The 18,477-nt window shown below is 38.6% G+C and overlaps 1 protein-coding gene across 2 annotated transcripts; it reads right to left on the reverse strand.

Moving 5' to 3' along the window:
• Nucleotides 1–3,785: 3,785 nt before the first annotated feature.
• Nucleotides 3,786–18,023, reverse strand: LOC137941000 (serine/threonine-protein kinase VIK-like). Of its 2 annotated transcripts, XM_068786185.1 has the most exons (11): nucleotides 17,436–18,023; nucleotides 16,678–16,752; nucleotides 9,156–9,272; nucleotides 7,474–7,568; nucleotides 5,628–5,748; nucleotides 5,402–5,481; nucleotides 5,265–5,324; nucleotides 4,963–5,084; nucleotides 4,799–4,884; nucleotides 4,479–4,594; nucleotides 3,786–4,217 (listed from the first exon to the last, which is right to left on the reverse strand). In XM_068786185.1, the coding sequence occupies exons 1-11, from the start codon at nucleotides 17,769–17,771 to the stop codon at nucleotides 4,091–4,093; spliced, it is 1,335 nt and encodes a 444-aa protein (XP_068642286.1). In that variant the 5' UTR covers nucleotides 17,772–18,023; the 3' UTR covers nucleotides 3,786–4,090. The 2 variants fall into 2 exon arrangements, with proteins under 2 accessions (XP_068642286.1, XP_068642287.1); XM_068786186.1 differs by lacking the exon at nucleotides 5,265–5,324.
• Nucleotides 18,024–18,477: the final 454 nt, after the last annotated feature.

The following is an 18,477-nucleotide window of genomic DNA, read 5'->3' on the forward strand; positions in this document are numbered from 1 at the left end:
TTCTCTTATTGCCACCACTAACACTTTTGCCTTCTGCACCTTTATCTCTTGTCTCTCTGATTCCGTCTGCCTCGTCCTCTCTTATCGTCGTCCCTGGTCTGACTCCTCTCCCATCCCCCGATGTCGTCGTCGCCATTGTTGAAGACCATCACCTTTGTTGCTGTCGTCGAAGACCGGGAGCCAGCCAATCGCGTTCCCCATGTGTCGAGTTTCGATTAATTAGCCTAATTAATTGAAGCCCTAAAGGGAATTGCGCACATGTGACTTAAGTCACTCACACGTTTGAGAGAAGAAAAAATTCCCCATTTAGTCAACGACCGCCTACTCATTGTTTCTTAGTTCCATCTCACGACAAATCTCTCTCCATATTCAAGTTTCTCATTTTTTGCTCAAATTTGCCCTTATCGGGTATGATCTCCTTAGGTAAATTTGTGATTCCAAACGCCGTCAACCGAAAACCCTTTTTGCAAATCTTTCCTCAAATTCAAGATTCTTCCTTTTGGCTCAAATTTATCCTTATCGGGTATGATATCCTTAAAAAAATCATTGTCACGTTTACAATTTCAATTACTACGAGACAAGATTGACCTCTCTAACTATGGAGGGGGTATGATAATGGATTAGCATAATCCTCCCTTTGGTTATCGGATAAGATCCTGATTATATGTATCACATATTGTAATTATTTTTTCATGTAAAAACTTATCGTTTCAAATTGTAAAGTGTATAAATACCACTCTTAATTAATACAAATTTGTGAGATATCATAGCATTGTCTACAACTGAGCTTGGGAAAGGGTATGAATTCCTCCTTTTTGCATAAAAAAATAAATACAAAGAGAGGAGATTGGGCAGCAGCATGGGACAACAAAAAAGGTGGGTTACCCCTCCCTAGGTCAAATTTTTAATGGGTGAGGAATTGAGTTCTGCCCCTCTTTGCTCCTTTCATTGTCAAAAAGAGGGTTTGTGCCTTTATCTTCTCCATGAGGAACCCTCCGATAGATCGTTAGAGATTTGAGCGAGATTTGAGAGAGAGAGAGGGAGAGACTTTAAATCTAAAAGAGGAGATATTGTAGGAGTCATGAGACAAACAAGACGAGCTTCATCCTTCCTAAAATTTTTTCGTCGTCGTTGCGATTTCCGACCTCGATCTGCTTCTCACCTGAATTTTTTTTGTCTTCCTGCTGATTTCTGACGTAGGTTTCTCAACTGCTCCTGAAAAATTTTCTATCCCGATTTGGTTTCGCTAAATCTTATTCCCCTGTTCGTGCTGATCGTTGATCTTATTTTCGGCGGTTTCTTCTGCTGTTATCCCGCTCCTTTTAGGTAAGGTCAATGTTTAATGTTTTATGTCTCTATATTTTCCTATACTGCAATTATTATAGGATTTTCAGATAGAAATATTACATCAGAAACTACTGTCAAGGATCCTAACATAGATCTGTCCAGAAATGTATGGATCTGTCAAGGATTTCAAACTACTGCTTGTTTAGTTGAAAGAAACATTGGGCAAACTTGCAGGCAATTCCACAGAGTGAGGACTACAAGGAAATTGATGACCTAGAATAAGAAAAAAATCAAGTACACCCACCCTCTTTGCTCAATCAGATTTGCATTCACTTGCAGTTGCTTCAGTGTCTGCAGAATTTCATTGGTTACCTTCTGATTCAATGACACAGATAGATTCAGTACCTGGTTTTCTCCTTAAAGTCCTTCCATCTTCTTCACCTTTTTGGTACAAAATAAAAATATTAAATCTGTCACAAAAATCAAGAACAACAAATGAAATAAATTCGTACAAATCAAAGCTGAGCTTAACAGTTTCGCAAGTTCAATGGGTTCCGATGCCTGCCTAACATCAACTGATTCCATCATTTGTTTAATCTGTTCCTCTGTATATTTAACAGCTGCTAAGAAAAAATACTAAGAATCATAAAAAAAACAAACACGACCAAATGAACATAGCCGGCTAGAACTTTCTTCAAACAGTTGGATCTAGAAAAGTTGAGAGACAGCCAGTATAGTACTCGGTTCTTTATTAGTCCTTTCCCAGAAATCCGTTAAACCTCCTCTAGCGCAGGAGCCTGCATTATCACCGCCAGAGAAAATGTAAAAAGACATACGAACGGAATGGAGAACATAAAGGGCTACAACAATGTTGATGCAGCAGATGTAATGGTGGTCCTCTCCGCAGACCGTATGTCACACGTTTGTTCAGGGTGACACGAAGGGGGGGTTAGTCAACATGACTCAGGACACGAAGATCAAACGCATTATTCAGTTGATGTCCTGATGTCGTCAGGGAGCACCAAAGATCATGTCATGTACATGATTATCCATGACTCGGGAGTTCATGTCCCAAGAGTAAACGACGGAAAATGTTTTGAGAATCAAGTACATAATACTCACGGGACGCTCTCTCGGGTCTCTGTCTCTCGCACACCGTCGCTCTCATTTTTCCTCATTTTCGCTCTCCGGTTCCTGCAGCCCTCTCTGGTTCCCCCAACTCTCTTTCATTCCGCAGCCCTTTCTCGTTCTCTGCTCCCTCTCTTGTCTCCGTCGTCCCTCTCTGGTCTCTCTCTCACTGGTCTCCCTCTCTACGACATCCTTCTCTCCTTCTCGAGCTCGCTCTCCCTCTGAACCTCCTGCTTGCTTCTCCCTCTCTCTTATCTCTCTCTCTTCTCCCTGTCTTCTCCCTTTCGGCACCTCACTCCCTTCCCTCATGCTATTATCTTTTCCACCAAAAGACCTTCCAATTTTTTTGCGATTTTCCCTGTTTCAGTTTCGATTTTCTTCGATTTTGAAATTTGGGCTTCGATTTCTTAATTTCTACTTTGATTGAGCATTGATTTCCCCATTCGGCTTTGATTTCAGCCATTGGCTTCGGTTTAACAGCCATCCTCCCTCTCCTCTCCCTCTCGACCTCCGTTGCAGAGCACGGGAGGTCGAACATCTGTTGCAGAGCTTCTTGGCCTCCCTCTCTTCTCCCTCTCTATGTACCGTCGTAGCGCCGCCTCTATAGGCGTTGCCCATTGGCCCGTCGCCATTGCCCGCTGGCTCACAAATGAGGAAGACGACGATGGTTTAATTTTTCATCAGAAAAAATTAAACTATCGTCATCAAAATCATTAATTTATAAAATTTATTTATAAAATAATTATTTTTATTTATTTAATATATTTATTTTATAATTACTATATTAAAATAGTGATTTAATAGTCATAATTAAAATATTGTTAAAATAAATAATTGATAAATTATTTTGGCATAATTATCCGATTGCTATAGTTAATTAAACCAATTGTTTTAAATTAACTATAAAATATATTATGTACAAATATATAGTGTGTTAAATTTATGATTAGATCAATTTTTTCTCTTAAATTATTTATTTTTAGGTTAAAGTATATCATATGTTATTAATAAATTAATAATTCAACGTATTACTTTTGTTTTTGTTATTTATAATATTATTTATTTATTATTTGTAATTAATCGTGTATGTATTTCATTGGTTTATATAATTATCATATTAATACATAATAAAATATTTAATTCAATTAATAAATATATTAATATATTTAATTATACATTAAATAACTTATTCGTGTAATAATAATGGTTGTTTTACCTAATTTGGGGTTTAAGAATTATATTGTAATTAAATATACTGTAAAGGTTTAGAAATTCTCTTATATTTTATGTTTTTTTCATGTTGGGGCATTAACACATTCACCGAACATATCAAAACTGATCGGAACAGATGATTTCGGGTCTAAGAAAATACAAAATATTGAACTTTTGTGCATACTCTTCTTGTAAGGTCGACCAAAGACATTATTTCTTTTACATTGAACATGGCACATGTTCATATGAATCATAATCACCTTGTCTCGATTCATAAATTCAAGTAATCAATGCTCAAACACCACGAGAAATAGAGCCATTTCCTCCCAACGTTCGAGAGCCACTAATGACATCTTTCATAACAAAGATCTCCATTCTCGCTACCCAAGGCTTTATGAACCTAACAATTGTTAACGATAGTAGAATTATCTGTATTTACAGGCAGGCTCATTTCACAGCACAGCTACTGGGAAAAGATGTTCCAATGGTGATCTGCCGATAGGTTCTCTTTAACCTTCTCAAGTCTTTTCAGAATCTCAAGGAATGGTGGCCTCTGGTTCATATCAGCGGCCCAACAGAGCTCTGTCAACCTGAAGATCAAGTACCCAGTGATTGAAAGTGAGTAACATGCTTCATCGGGTCAAAGATTCCAAGTTTTCTCAAACTCCAACTAGCAAAAAGAACTTCAAAATACCACCTATGCCAGTAAGTGCTGTGGTACTACCAAGAAATTCAGTTAGCGAGGATGCAACAAACCACAAAAAGAATATCCATTTTGTTGCCCACCAGCTATACAAATCCAAATGCAATCAAGCACTTCATGTGATAAGATTTTGGAACAAATGACTTACTCTCTCAGCTCAGGAAGGTATCCTTTTGCTCGGAAAATAGGTCTGTGTCCGTCTGCTACATATTTAGCAGCCTCATAAGGTTCATAATTTCCTAATGGGGGATCTCCTTCTAGCATCTGGTAAACAGGTCATGAAAATGTTAGTTCAGAGGCAACAAGGAAAATCAGTAAGATCCACTTCAAGTGGAGTTGCTTAGACTTCAAGAGTAAACATGGAATCAGCCCTTAAAAACTAGAGTCATTTATCTGTCCTGCACACTCCAAAGAAGCAGGCAGCTAAAGACTATGTTACCCCATACGTATTTTTTGAATATGAAGTACCTCATACAATATCATAGCAAAAGAGAAGACATCAACTTTTTTATCATATCTTCGATGTTTGAAAACTTCGGGAGCCATATATCGATCTGTGCTAACATCAGAAAGCAGATATCAGTTAAACATAAAAAGTGCCTCATTTGTTGTCCAAAGAAGTATGAACTCACAACTTCCAGTCTCTCCAGTCATTTTGTAAACATCATGGGAATTTTGTACTTTGATGAGCTTGCTTAATCCAAAGTCGCCAACCTTTAGATGGTCTGCACTAGAGTTGACCAACAGAACGTTTCTGAAAAAGTTACAAAATTCTCAGCAACATGATTAAACCACTTGTCGAACTTGCTTTGCCCAGTTGAATCACTTTGTCTTGGCTCACAACCAAACTCAAGAAGATAAGAGACCCAAGCATTTATCAGGCAGACCTTTTAAGGGGTATGAATGCTGCATTCAAATGACAGTTCATATATACCTTGGTTTTAAATCCCGGTGAATTACAACATTGGGCTCATTGTGCAGATATGCCATGCCCCTACATTTTCAAGAAGAATGAAAATATGAAACAGGACAGAGAAAATTCACGATCAACGATTGTCTCCTAGTACAAACCTGGCAATGTCTAGGGCAAAGTTCACTGCTGTAAATGGACTAAGTGAGCCCTTTTCCTTAAGGAATTGATGGAGATCACCCTGTAATGCCAAACATCAACATTAATCATTACATTAGAAGTTCCATCTCTTAGATTCAGGCTCACTCTTGGGTAACTTCAAGACAACATCCATAACTCAAAGAGGCAAAAGATTTAACATCAGATGATGTCATTGTTCATAATTACCCCACGTAAGTATTCAGTGACTAACATCAGAGGTTTCCTTTCTGTTACTGCTCCAAGAAATTGGACAATATTGGGGTGCCGCAGCTTCACTAGTAAGTTGACCTCATGTCGAAAGTCTTGGCTGAACATTAATCAAGTCACAGCATCAGACTTCTAGGACACTTGTTATTGCTCAAACATCTCTAACAAGATAACATGGGTACTCTAACGCCATCAATACTAAAATACTAGTTAAGGGAATCAGATCCATCAGATGGTGTTTCAATGATCCAAATTAATGTTAAGTGAAAATTAGGGAAAAGAATTGAAAAAAGAAAAGAAAAAGTAACAGTGTCTTACTGTCAATCGTGACAGAGGCCTTAGGAGTGACAAATATAATAGGTAAACGTAGAATCAGCTTGCAGATATAACGTTCTTCCTATATTATCTAAAGGAATACTTAAAGATATTATGTTCTCCTCAAAGATGCTTAAATATCGAACACAATAGTACTCGACTTTGACGTCCTGCTTCACTTCATAAAATATATAACATTATATCATTTACTTCAGTTCATAACATATTTAACATTTTGTCATTAAAAAAACATATTTAATCATTTGTGCAAGACCTACAGGAGCAATTTTTGGATTAGCAGTAAAAACGTAACCCATGACAGACTCCAAGTTGACATAGATGCCTTTTTTAATTCTTCTTTTTTAAGGTGAGAATTTTATTAAGAAAAGGAGGCACTCCAAGGGGAAATCATAGATTTTTCTTTGAATGTTGAACCCCCATGCTCTGGTCAGACCTCATAATGGAATCCCTACCTACCCCCCACCATATGGCCATTGAGTCAAAGGCCATTACAAGAAAACAAAAAAATGCATAAGCAAGTACAGGAAAACAAGTAAAAAAACAGCCAAATAGCTTGTCAATGGTATTAGAAGTGGAGTCTGTTGTTGGAGAAACCCGTTTCTGACAAGAGTTGGCCAAATGTTCTGCCTAATTTAACTATGTTTTCTGTCTTTTGTTTTTTATTTGATTTTTATCCTAGATAGATATAGCCTGTGACTTTCTAAGGATTCTGCATCACTCACGGTTCAGCTAAGATGCTGGAATTAATTGAGATTCGAATTGGATATTCACAACTTTATGCTAACGGTTCCAGGAAACTAAAAACAACTATTAGAAATGAAACTTTTGTAGTAAACAATCTGCCTGAATATAATAGATAGATATTGTGCAGAAAGGAGACAAAGAAAATGACATTTAAAGGATAATGTAAATCCCCAATAAATTAAACTAAAGTTTCCTCCTAAACTGAGGATCTTTTTTTTTTTTCTTGTTGAATTTTGAATTGGTCCCTCCACCGCACCACCTTGTAGCCATTTAGCTAAAGTTAGTAACTCCTTAAAAGCCGCAAAAACAACACAATAGCATGCTCAAAACCGTACAAACCACTACTTTGAGACTGGGGTTTTAAGTTGAAGGACTAAAAAAAGAAAAGCGGGAGAGTGTTGGTATTGGGTCTACTGTAACTTCTTACCCAAAAAAAGGACTCTGTAGAATCAAGGAACACCTACCATAATGAAATTGAAAATATAAGCCGCAACAACAACACAATAGCATGCTCAAAACCATACAAACCTGTATTTTGAGACTGAAAAGAGGGGAGGAATATGTTTTTTGACACCACATCTAGTTAAATGTGGCTCTTGTAGAAATATAATTGAGAAAAAAGAAGCAGCAACTAATAATTCATTCAACTTGAGTAGGCAGTATTTTTCATTTGAAGATGCATAAGGAAGAATCACTTTTTTTTTTTTTTTTTTGAATGAAGCGATAGTAAGGAAGAATCACTTACATCACTAATCTGTCATCCGAAAGAGAAGGAAGAATACGCTTGACTGCAACCGGTGTTCCACGCCAATAGGCTTTCAAGATCTCACCAAACGAACCCTGTATTTATAAGCAAAATTAAGGAGCAGGAACACTCCTAACCCTTTGAAGAGCATTACAATTAATATTTTCTTGCTTCACCAAGAATTTAGTTCTATGTTAAAAAAAACTGGAACATAAATAATTCAGTTCACATAAAAAGAACAATATCGGTACATCATCATCCTGACTTTATCTCAATTACATTCAGTTAATTACATTTCTTCCTCCATTGGTCTTGTCTTTAGGAAATCAAATCATTGATTGTTCCTCATTACTTCTATTCATGTCATTTTCAGTCGTCCCATATTTATTATAGGTCCCATACAATGATAAGATCTTATTCATTTGTGCATTACTAGTTTGCCCTTTAAACATGCCCAAATGATCTCTGACAACTCTCTTCTATTTCCTCATCATGCTACTTTAGAGCATGCTCCAATATATTATTCTTCAAAGATAAAATCATGAGTATTCACTAATATATCATTGTTGAACTGCAGCAGAAGACGCTTTTCTTCCATTTTTCAGAGTTGAATGCAGTAGCTACAGTCTTCATTCCATGAAGCTTGCACCATAGTTAGGCCCAGAATTATCTGTAGCCAAGAAGATGAGGTTTCAAATAGGGAGCATTTGTAGGAAATACCTGGTTTCCATGGTAAAAAATAGTCTGTATTAAGCTCATGAACTCTCTCTATTGACTTCAGGTTGTTCAAGTCCATTTTTTACTCACACAGAACAGAGATTAGTACTCTCCTGATAATATTCAAATGATCACCAGCAGCTTGGATGCTGCCGGCTACTTTTTTCTTCACTTAACATCCATGGCTTCCTAGATCTCTAGTAGCCCATATTGATCACACATTGGCCAAATGGTTCTCTCCAGGTTGCATAGCTGTTGTGTCTGATCTGCCGGCTGCAGCTGAAATATTGAGAACACAGTAGAACCTAAGTAAATTTGAGTGCATTTGGACATGAATGTTTGCCTTTCCTAGTTTCACCAAGCATCAAAGTTAACATCTTCAAGTTGGCCACTTTCTTTTCTTTTGCAAAGTGAATCGGATTTACAGACCTCCTCAAAATGACGGTAAGAGAGCTGGAAATCTAGCATACAAGCAACTGGAGAGTTGGAACCACCCAAAACAAGATATTGCTGAGCAGCATTAATTTTTAGCAAAAGACTCCACAATTTTTTTTTTTTTGGATTTATGCATTTGGACCAAGTTAAAGATAGCTGACAAGAGACATCAAGGATCTCCCTTTCAACTTTTAGAAAATTGTGATTTCAATGTTCAACTTTCTGCACTACAAACCATGGACTGTTTAATAATCGTCTTCCCAACTTCTGCTTTTACCCATGGCAACTTGTATGACTAACACAATATTCCAGACCCCATTGCCCACTTAAGCAACCTTACACTTATTCCGAAAGTAACCTCATTTCTCTTGAATCCAAACCTAGCTAATGGAAAGATGCTTATTCCTCAATCTGCATTTGACTCATGTTTTCTTCACTTTGTCCACTTAAGTTGTATCTACCAAGCTTACTTAGATGTCTTCTTTTATTTTTTTTAATGGAACAAATCCATTAAATGATAAAGAACCTACCTTTCCAATTATCAATGAATTTGAGAAATCCAACTCAGAAGGGTCAATTTCCCAGTCACATTTATTTGGCAAAGGGGGTGGCACTGGCTTTGGCTCAAAGTGACTGCCATTTTGTCCCTGCAGAGAAACACATAAGCTAGAAAGTACCTTTTATAAACTAAACTGCCAAATAGTAAATAGTTCTTAATGCGCATACAAATTCTGATTGTTAGCTCAGTACCATTGCATGAAACTACAATTTCAAGACACAAGGTTAATGAACAAATGACATTGTTGAGAAATATAATTACAGGTAAAGAGTATTAAGTAATTATGGAGTTATGGGTATAGTTGTGCAAGGTCCCTCTCTAAGTATTTTAGGAACAGAATCTCATAGCAGTAGCTTCACATTTTTTTTGAAAATTCCAAGTTTCACATATTAAATGGGTCATATTTTATTCACCATTATGTGGTTCAGTTGTTACAAGTTAAAAGGGAATTATAGTCATTGTAAAATTTTATTAGAGTTCATGATAGGAGGAAAGGGAATGTGCATCAACCCTATTCTCACTTCTCTTTCCTGCAGCAACTGTCTCTTCTCAGTTTCTCTCTCTCCTCAAGCCTTCTCGTCTACACTCAATCTACTTCAATTTTTACATGGTATCAGGAGAACCCAGCAATTCTGGTAGGATATTTCCATGTTTGCTTTTCTCTTCTTCATTGTATACCCTATGTAGACCACATACAGTGTAAAATATGAATCTTGTGGTATGTGGGGCTCTCAAAGTTTCTTCTTTTCTTCTTTTATGCCTACCATTAGGTTGATGGCATAAAGTGGGGTTTTAACCCATATATAATGTTGTTGCACCCCTTGTCGGGTTAATCTTCCTTCCTTGTACAAATGTCAGTGCAGAGTAAGTTCAAACCAGATTTCTTTTTTTGAAAAGTGAAAGGAAAACTTTCTATAAACAGAAGCAGAGAGGAGCGTGGAGCCACCACAGGACATGGGGAACCACAATTTACAACAGAATCAAAGAAAAAAGCAAATAAAAGTAACCCGGAAACCACAAGACATTAATTGGACTGAATTACAACTAAGTTTGACAGAGAAGTTCCCTTTCTAGCAAGCTTCTCCACTGCTGCATTGGCCAATCTAGAGACTTGATTCCAAGTATTGTAAGAGTGAGTATATGTCCCAAATTTCCTCAAAGTGCACTAATAAACACCAGAGAGGGCAGGCCGCTGGTTGTACCAGCTAATGATCAATAAAGACTTCCCTTCAACAATGAAGGGTGAGTGGAAGTTTGTGGCAGCAATTCCAGTTCCATTTAGGACAGCCCACAATTCAGTAGTGATAGAGTCAGTGGAGCCTCAAGGGCCATCATAGGAAAGAAGAGTAGGGCCACCATTCTCATGACAAAGTCCCCCAAACCCAGGGACCAACCACCATTCTCATGACATAATCAAGGTTCACCAAGGATATGCCATTGAAATTGAGCTTAATAGTCATCTGCACAAGAGGTAACCACGCAGTTGGAAGAGCTTGTTTTGTTTATGCTGAGCTGAAAACATTTGCCAAATGTTCTAATGAAAGAGATGTGGCATTCAGTGAATTCCTTAAGTTGGCAAGCCCGTGAGAGATCAGGATGTATGGGGGCTTTAGAATGAGCGCAATAGAAGACGATTTGATGCAAAAAACGAATCTTTAGACCGGGTTGCGGACAGAGTGGTTGGGCATATATCAACTTGGCTTTTAACAAAGAAAGCATTCTCTCCCTATCTGGGTTCCTCCATTCGTGAAAACTGGAGAAACTCGGCTTTGATGCGCATTGGGAAAAAGCCTCCGGTCATGCAATAATGGACTCCTCCTAATCCTGGTTATCTCGAGTTAAATTTTGATGGTTCGTCTCTTGGCAACCTTGATATTTCTGGCTTCGGAGGAGTTATGTCAGATCATTCCGGAAATCAGCTCTTCACTTATGCCGGCCCCCTTGGTATATCAGACTCTACGTCTGCTGAGTTACATGGTCTCCTCTCCGGTCTTCGTGTCTTCAGAGATAAATGCAGGGGGGCCCTCCATGTTGAAGGGGACTCAAAAGTGGTGATAGGATAGTGTGAGAACGCGTCTTCTCCTCCGTGGAAGCACTGGGATACTTTTAAGGAAATTTTAGAAATTACATCAATTGTTTCTTGTAATTGGTCTCACATTCCGAGATCCGCAAATTCGGTGGCAAATGTGCTTGCCAGGCAGGGAGCTACCCTACAATCGCTGGTTGTAAGGGACATGCTCCCCCAAATTTTGTAATTTCTCTTGTTTTATTAATACATCGTTTTTTTTAAAAAAAAGATGTATGCAGGTCTCAAAAACTTTCTCCACAGTTTCTGATTCATTTCTCTCCCCTCAAATACAAAAGGGAGCAATGGTCGGAGATGTGCCCCATAGGATTTTCCCTAGGGCAAGAAGGGGTGTTGTAGCACAATGTAGGATTAATTGACTGAAATTGGGGGGCAGGCACATGTGGATTCAGAAGAGCTGGAGGATCTTGTGCCAAATTAAGGAGGAGAAGTGACATTGGATGAAGAGATGATCTACCACTTCATAATTTTCTCCACAGACCCTACAGGAGTTAACAACCAAGGTGCCTTGCTTACTCAGATTGTCAACAGTGAGCCACAGATAATGGTTTTGGGAGAGGGAGGAGAGGACAGGGATTGTTTTGGGGTTGGTTCCAAACTGTAACTGCTGCCGGGTTTGAAACAGTGATAGTCAATCTTCTAGCATTTCAGGCAGAGACACCAGTAAACAGACCTCTTCAAGAATGGACCCAACCCATCTGACATAGTGAGAATCAGGAATGGACCTTAGTCATCTGCCTCAGGAGCCTCTTCTTCATTCTAATTTCTTCTTAGATTTAGGTGCTAGCCAATTGCAGATTTGACATTGACCACCAGTATATTAGCATCATGAGAAATTCTAATTAGGGAGCAGAATTCATCAGCAAAAGTGATTCCATTTAACCAGCAATCTAACCAGAACTTAAGATTCCAACTGGATCCAACTAAAACTAAATTATATTTTGAACAGCCAGAAGGAGCTTAAGGACAGAATTCATTGGGATGAGGATTTTCTATGGTGGATCAGAGGTAGCCAATAGTGTTCATGATGCAGAACCCTGGAGTATAAATTTGGGTTTGCACGAATTTGGGATACAGAGAGAGGTGGATCATACTAAGTATCAACTAATAAAACAAAAGGCCTAGGGTTTTGAACCATTCTTCCCCTAGCCATGCACTTCTCCTTTTACAGATGAAATAATACAATAGTAGTGAAACTAGGAAACATAAATAAACAAGGATACAATTAGACTATATATAGGAGGAAACTCCTGATTCAACAAGAAACACTCTCCAAATGGAGAAGGGAGAGGTCTCCTAATTGAGAAGGGTGCCTTCTTGGCTGGTGGCCCTTTTCTAAATTCCTAAGCTACCGCTTTACTAATAAAATAATCACAAATATACTCTAATTAATCATGTCCTATCATTGCACCCCCTTACAAGAACCTCATCCTCAAGGTTCACCTATGGACAATACTGCTTGAGTGATCCATTGTCCCACAATCTAGGGCTCTGATATATGTCTGATTCTGATGAAGGATTAATTGGCAGGCAAGTTAGAGGCCACAAAGAATGAGAAGCAAGTGATTTGTAGCACAAGAACTCGAGCAGGGCCTGCACTTATTGAAGAAATGAGTTGAGCATGAAAAATTGCTGGTTGGTGGGTTCAGCAAGGTCTACCTTTACACAAATGACAAAGCATTCAACTTGTGTCATCTCAGCACTAAGGATCAGCAAGAGGAGACTTTTAGGACTCTCCAACTAGATGATATCTTCAAAAGTGTAGTAAGCCTTCTTATGCAAACAAATCACGACCACATCTTGCATCTCCTTTGGTGGAGCGGCAGCATGCTTTTAGCGTTGCAGTTTCAAGTTCTGCACTATGGTCCATCATGCACTATACTGGAGAGTGCATGCAAAGAGATTTCTAGCCCTCTTTCATTTTCCTCCAGGGCAATCTTTTTGTCTTCTTCTGTTTTGATAAGGTGAAAATCAAGTTTAGCAAGGGAAGGATAGAGGGTGCCATTATATCAGGAAGAGGAGTCTCATAAGTGAGAAAGTTGAGAAGGAGGGTGTACAGCATGGAAGAAGAGTGCGGTTGAGGTCAAAAAAAATTTAAAAGAGGGGAGAGGTGGGCGATGATGATGGTGCAAAACCATGGTGGTAAGGTGAAACAAAGTGTAAGAGTTGAGTGAGGAATTGTGGAATAGGTTGCGTGTGGTAGGTGAGGGCAGGTTGGTGAGTGAAGGGAGATGGGTGTGTGTAAGGGTTAGGGGGTGGTTTCCATGGGTGGCAGGCAGGAAAAAGGATGGTGGTTGTGTTGGCTGTGGAGGAAAGTGTTGAGAAGAAAGAGGGACTCCGTGGTATGATTGAGTGGCGGGTAAAGTATGAAGGAAGATAAAGGCAGCTGCCACAAAAGAGTTTGATGGAGGATTAGTGGGAAAGCAGGGCTGGAAATTAAGATGTCTAGTGGGTAGGGAAGAGGGATCACGAGTATGAGTGGAGAGGAGTGAGCTGATGCCTTCACCAACTTTGAGGAAGGAGGGCTTAATGTCCAGCCAAGCCAATAACGAGTTTTCAACCTTTTCAATTCAGATACAGCATCTCTAAAGCTTGGATTCACCACTATTCTTGGCTAGAAAGAGGCTTAAAAATAGAGCTTAGAATTCGTGTTTTCCACTCTCAACAAGCTTTCAGCAAAACCTTTTTCTTTCCAATGTTGATTTCTGTTTGTAGAAAAATAAGACTAAGAACATGTTTTGTGTTATAAAGTAGACATACTAATCTTTTCTTGGAGATACAATTTGCCTTTTTTATGCAGCTTTTTGTTGCAGCTAGCAACCTTCCTGTTGCCTGGCCTTTGATAATTCAAATGCCAATTTCTCTTTGTAAAAAAAACGGATTGACAAAATTCTTGTTGGGTAGGAAAATAGACTTAATTTTTTTTTTTCCAAAAATATACAATTCGAAATATGAAAGTTGTATGATGATGGTACACAATTCGAGGATGAATCATTCTTGTTGGGGAAGGATGATACCACTTGATGCAGAACCCTAGAGGATAAATTAGGCTTGGCACAAATTTGGGAGAAGAGAGAGGTGAACAAATTTGGAGCTAAATTATACTAACTATGAACTAATAAACCAAAAAGCATACGGTTTCCAATCATCCTTCCCCTAGCCAAGCACTTCTCCTTATATGATGAAATAAGAAACATTAATAAACAAGGATGGTACTAGACTAAATGAACCAGGAAACTACTAGGCAAGATAATCTAGGAAACCACTAGGGTAAGAAACTCTTAATTCAATAAGGAACACTTTCCTAATTAAGAAGGGGCCTTCTTGGCAGGGACCCCTTTTCTAAATCCTAAGCTACCCCTTCTACTTGTAAAATAATCACAAATATATCCTTATTGTTTCAGTTCTATCAGTTCATCATAGCATTGCTTAGCAGATATTATTTTTAGCCAAAGAGCCCAGTTTTTCAGTGCTGAAGTGCTATACGCACTTCCGAAAGAGCGCAGAAGTCTTCTAATGCACAACCAGCCTTCATATTTTGGGAGGCACATGTTCAGCGAATGCATTTGCAGAACCTTTGCACAAAAATCTTCTCTGAAGAGCCTCTATCTTGTTAATCATACTTGTGGGGCATTTAAGGAGGGATAGGTAGTATAAAAGGAGCATGGCAAGTGCAGATTTGACAAAGGTGAGAGATGGCCAGCTTTTGACAACTTTTTCCCCTTCCACATGTTGCTAAACAGTGCTCTTTTTTTTTGGAAAATAATGAGAAATTCATTGCAAGAAGGAAGAGAAAAATGTGGAAAATAGAGAGGGGCTAAACACACTCCAGCCTAGCAAAATGGGAGCAGGAACTGAACATCACAAAATCATAAAACATGGTTGTAATAATAAAACTCAATTCATCACCAACATCATCAACAAGGTTCATTTGAAGGAGGACAAATTAAGCACTTTTTCAATAACCCACCAAGAGAGAGTTTTGCTATTAAAAGCCCTTTCACTAGCCAAAAACACTAGAGCCCAGCAACAATAGTGTGTATCCATAGCACCCAACAGACAGGTTTCCATTCCAAAGTATTCATATTTCTCAATCCCATGGTATTGGAATGCATCAAGCTTCTTAAACAGGAAGCTAACCTATAAAGCATCATTAGTGAAACTCCTTCTCAAGTTCAAGTTCAAGCAGTCACTGACACTAGATTCATGAATGGTGATGTCTGAAGCCATTGACTCAAGAAAAAGGAAAGAAAATCCAAAAAAGAGGCCTATTGTCCACCCAAATACAGTTCAAGAACTAGATTATAATGCCCAACCTAATCCCAAACGAACAAGACTCAAAGCCATGCTTGCTTTTACAAACAAACCTCCAATTGGAGTTGCATACTAACAAATGAATCATTGGGAAGCCAAGATTCATGAGGGGCACTGATAGTTATCACAAATCATCCTGGTATAAAGTGCTGAACTTTCAGTTCCAGACCACCATAACGACTTTGCAAGGACTTGGTCCTAACTACCATCCTCCCAATCAATTACATGGTACCGAAATTTGTTACAAGGGCCTACACTCCATAGCTTCAATCTTTACTACAAATCTGGAAGGACAAGGGAGAAGGAGACAAAATAATTTGGTAGGCAGTCATTCTTCAAATCAATAGTACAAATTTCTTCTGATCATGCTATGGAACTCTAAGATATTCCTCTTCTAGTTTATATTACTACCTCTAACAAAATTCAAGTTACTCATCTTTTTTTTGGAAGTTCAAGTTAAACATTGAATCAATAACAACTGTAAATAGTCAAATTCCCAGTATAATGCAGAGTGATTTTTTCCCTTTTGATCCAGGCTGACGTGTTCTATTTCACTCTTTTTTCCCTTTTAAAAATTTTCAGATATTTCTTTGTGTTATTTTTCACTGGCAGTCATAATAAGTCAGTCGCCATATGAAATTCACATCATTTTCAAAAAGAGTTTCAAAAGTCATATTCATAGACGTTGCAGGAGCATGGCAAGAATAAATTTGAGTGTGGCGAGTTTGGCGAAGACATCAAATTCATGCAATTCTGGAGAAGAATTCGGCTTCACCTAATTGCTGCTAGTGGTTAAACTTTAAGACAACCTTTTGACAGAGAATCCCTATACCCTAGTACATTTTCGATTTCCAGCCATTACACTCTTTTTTATGTAATATGCCTTGACAGATAAAGACAAATAAGAGAAACAAAATGAAGAAACATAAAGAATTATTACATCCAAAGTAAGTGTTTGAAAAAAAATGAACCTAATATCATAAGGCAAAGAAAAAGTGCTCAGAATGAATTAAAGAACTTTACTTCTCATTATTAATAAAAATAAAAAATTATAAAACAAATTGCCAGCAGGGAAAACCAAAACTCAACTTACAAAGGACAAACCACCGTATGATTTCAGCAACTCAATCATGTTATATTTCTTAGCTCCTTCTGCATCAGCTAGAGGCTGTTATGGGAAAAGCAAATGGAGTCAATATTACAATTGTTAAACTGGAATACAAGCTATCTATCAAAAGAGAAACAAATTGAATTTTGGGTGACCAGCTTTGGGCGATGCAGAGTGACACATTAAACAGCCTACAATATCTACTAGAGGAGATATTGAAACCCAAATAATGTGAAAAGTAAATGAAATTATTTGACGAGGACATCAAGAGTTCTCATTTGCACTCTAAGTCCTGCAAATATTTTGAGAAGCATGCCGAATTTGAAAAAAAAGATGGCATGTGCTAACAAAATGCAAATCATGGGGAATCAAGTCAAAACAAAAACCAGCCGAGAATTGGACTTCTTATCGAATCCCGATGCAGATGTTAAGACAAAGTATCAAGCAACTCTATGGAAACAACATTTTTTAACCAATGAAACTATCCATATTTTTTGTTAAATAAGAATACCAACTAATTGGATTGCGCCTTTGGCTCGGTGGCAACATAAAGAGCCCCTAGTGAGAGCACTTTGAACTCAAAATCTCATCAGGGGTACCGGGTGTGGTGTTCATATGTGATCAACATTCAAAAAAAGAAAAAGAATAGCAACTGTTGAACAGAGGCAAGGCAATCCATACAAATATATGCGTAATTAAGAGAGTGGGGTTGGTGGGCAGGGAAAGAAGAGGAAAAGACTGACGGTGTTCCTCCATCGATCTTGGGCGTTTACGTCTGCGCCGAACTCGAGAAGACACTTAGCAACGTCAATCCACCCGTGCAAGGAGGCGACGTGGAGAGGAGTCCTGTTGTCATAATCCCTAGCGGCAACGAGGGAATGATCTTCCTCAAGAAGCTTGCGGACGGCAGTCGCATCGTTCTGGTGGGTGTGCCACAGGATGAGAGAAGTCCGGGTAACCCTAGCCTTCTCTTTCTGTTTATCGGCCGCGGTACTGGTATTGCGATCCACTCCTCCATGTCCTCGAGACGATGACGAACCCCCGCCCTCCGATGAACAATTACCTTCCTTCTCGCTCATCTGGTTACCAAAGGACCCGCGAAAACCAACAATTGGTGGAGGCAAATCGCTTTTTTCAGGAATCGGGTAGGTTCATTCGGAGACAATGCATTTATAATTCTCTCAACCTCGCTCAAACGTCGTCTGTGCGTCTCTCGATTGCCTCTGCCTCCTAGAGTGGAGCGGCGACAAGACAAAACCAATAGTCGCGATGCGTTTTCCTGCTACAAAATGGTAAGACGGCGACTCAACGTGAAAATCTGCGTTCGTGCGTTTGCTCGTTGATCTACAGGCTAACAGCAAGCCATTAGGTATATATTGGTTTTGTTAGTGCACAGTGAACGTTGGTGGTCAAAGTACGTGAAAGTGATAAAAAAACTTAGTACAGAAGCAAAGAGTTTTTTATATAGTGAATCATAATCCTATATTAGATTTTCTAATCCACTTTTAAACCACTTGTACCTCATAGTCATTTTACAATGTTCAACCCTTCTCGGATTCACCCTCAAACGTGACTTTGAAAAAGCCTTCGATCGCTGTATCTCTTCGATCGCTGATCAAGATGTTGCAATCCTCCAATACGCCGATAACACTGTTGTATACCGAGGGTTCTATGGATCAAATTAAGAAAATTAAAGCTCTTCTGGGGCTATTTGAAATATCCTGGGGGTAAAAAAATTTGCTGGGACAAGTTCTCCATTACTGGATACTGGATATACTGTAATAG

Source organism: Aristolochia californica, unplaced genomic scaffold (assembly GCF_029961685.1).
Source record: "Aristolochia californica isolate CCGP_79_NKW_82.1479 unplaced genomic scaffold, dmAriCali1.0.hap1 SCAF_9, whole genome shotgun sequence".
In the NCBI taxonomy this organism is placed as follows: domain Eukaryota; kingdom Viridiplantae; phylum Streptophyta; class Magnoliopsida; order Piperales; family Aristolochiaceae; genus Aristolochia; species Aristolochia californica.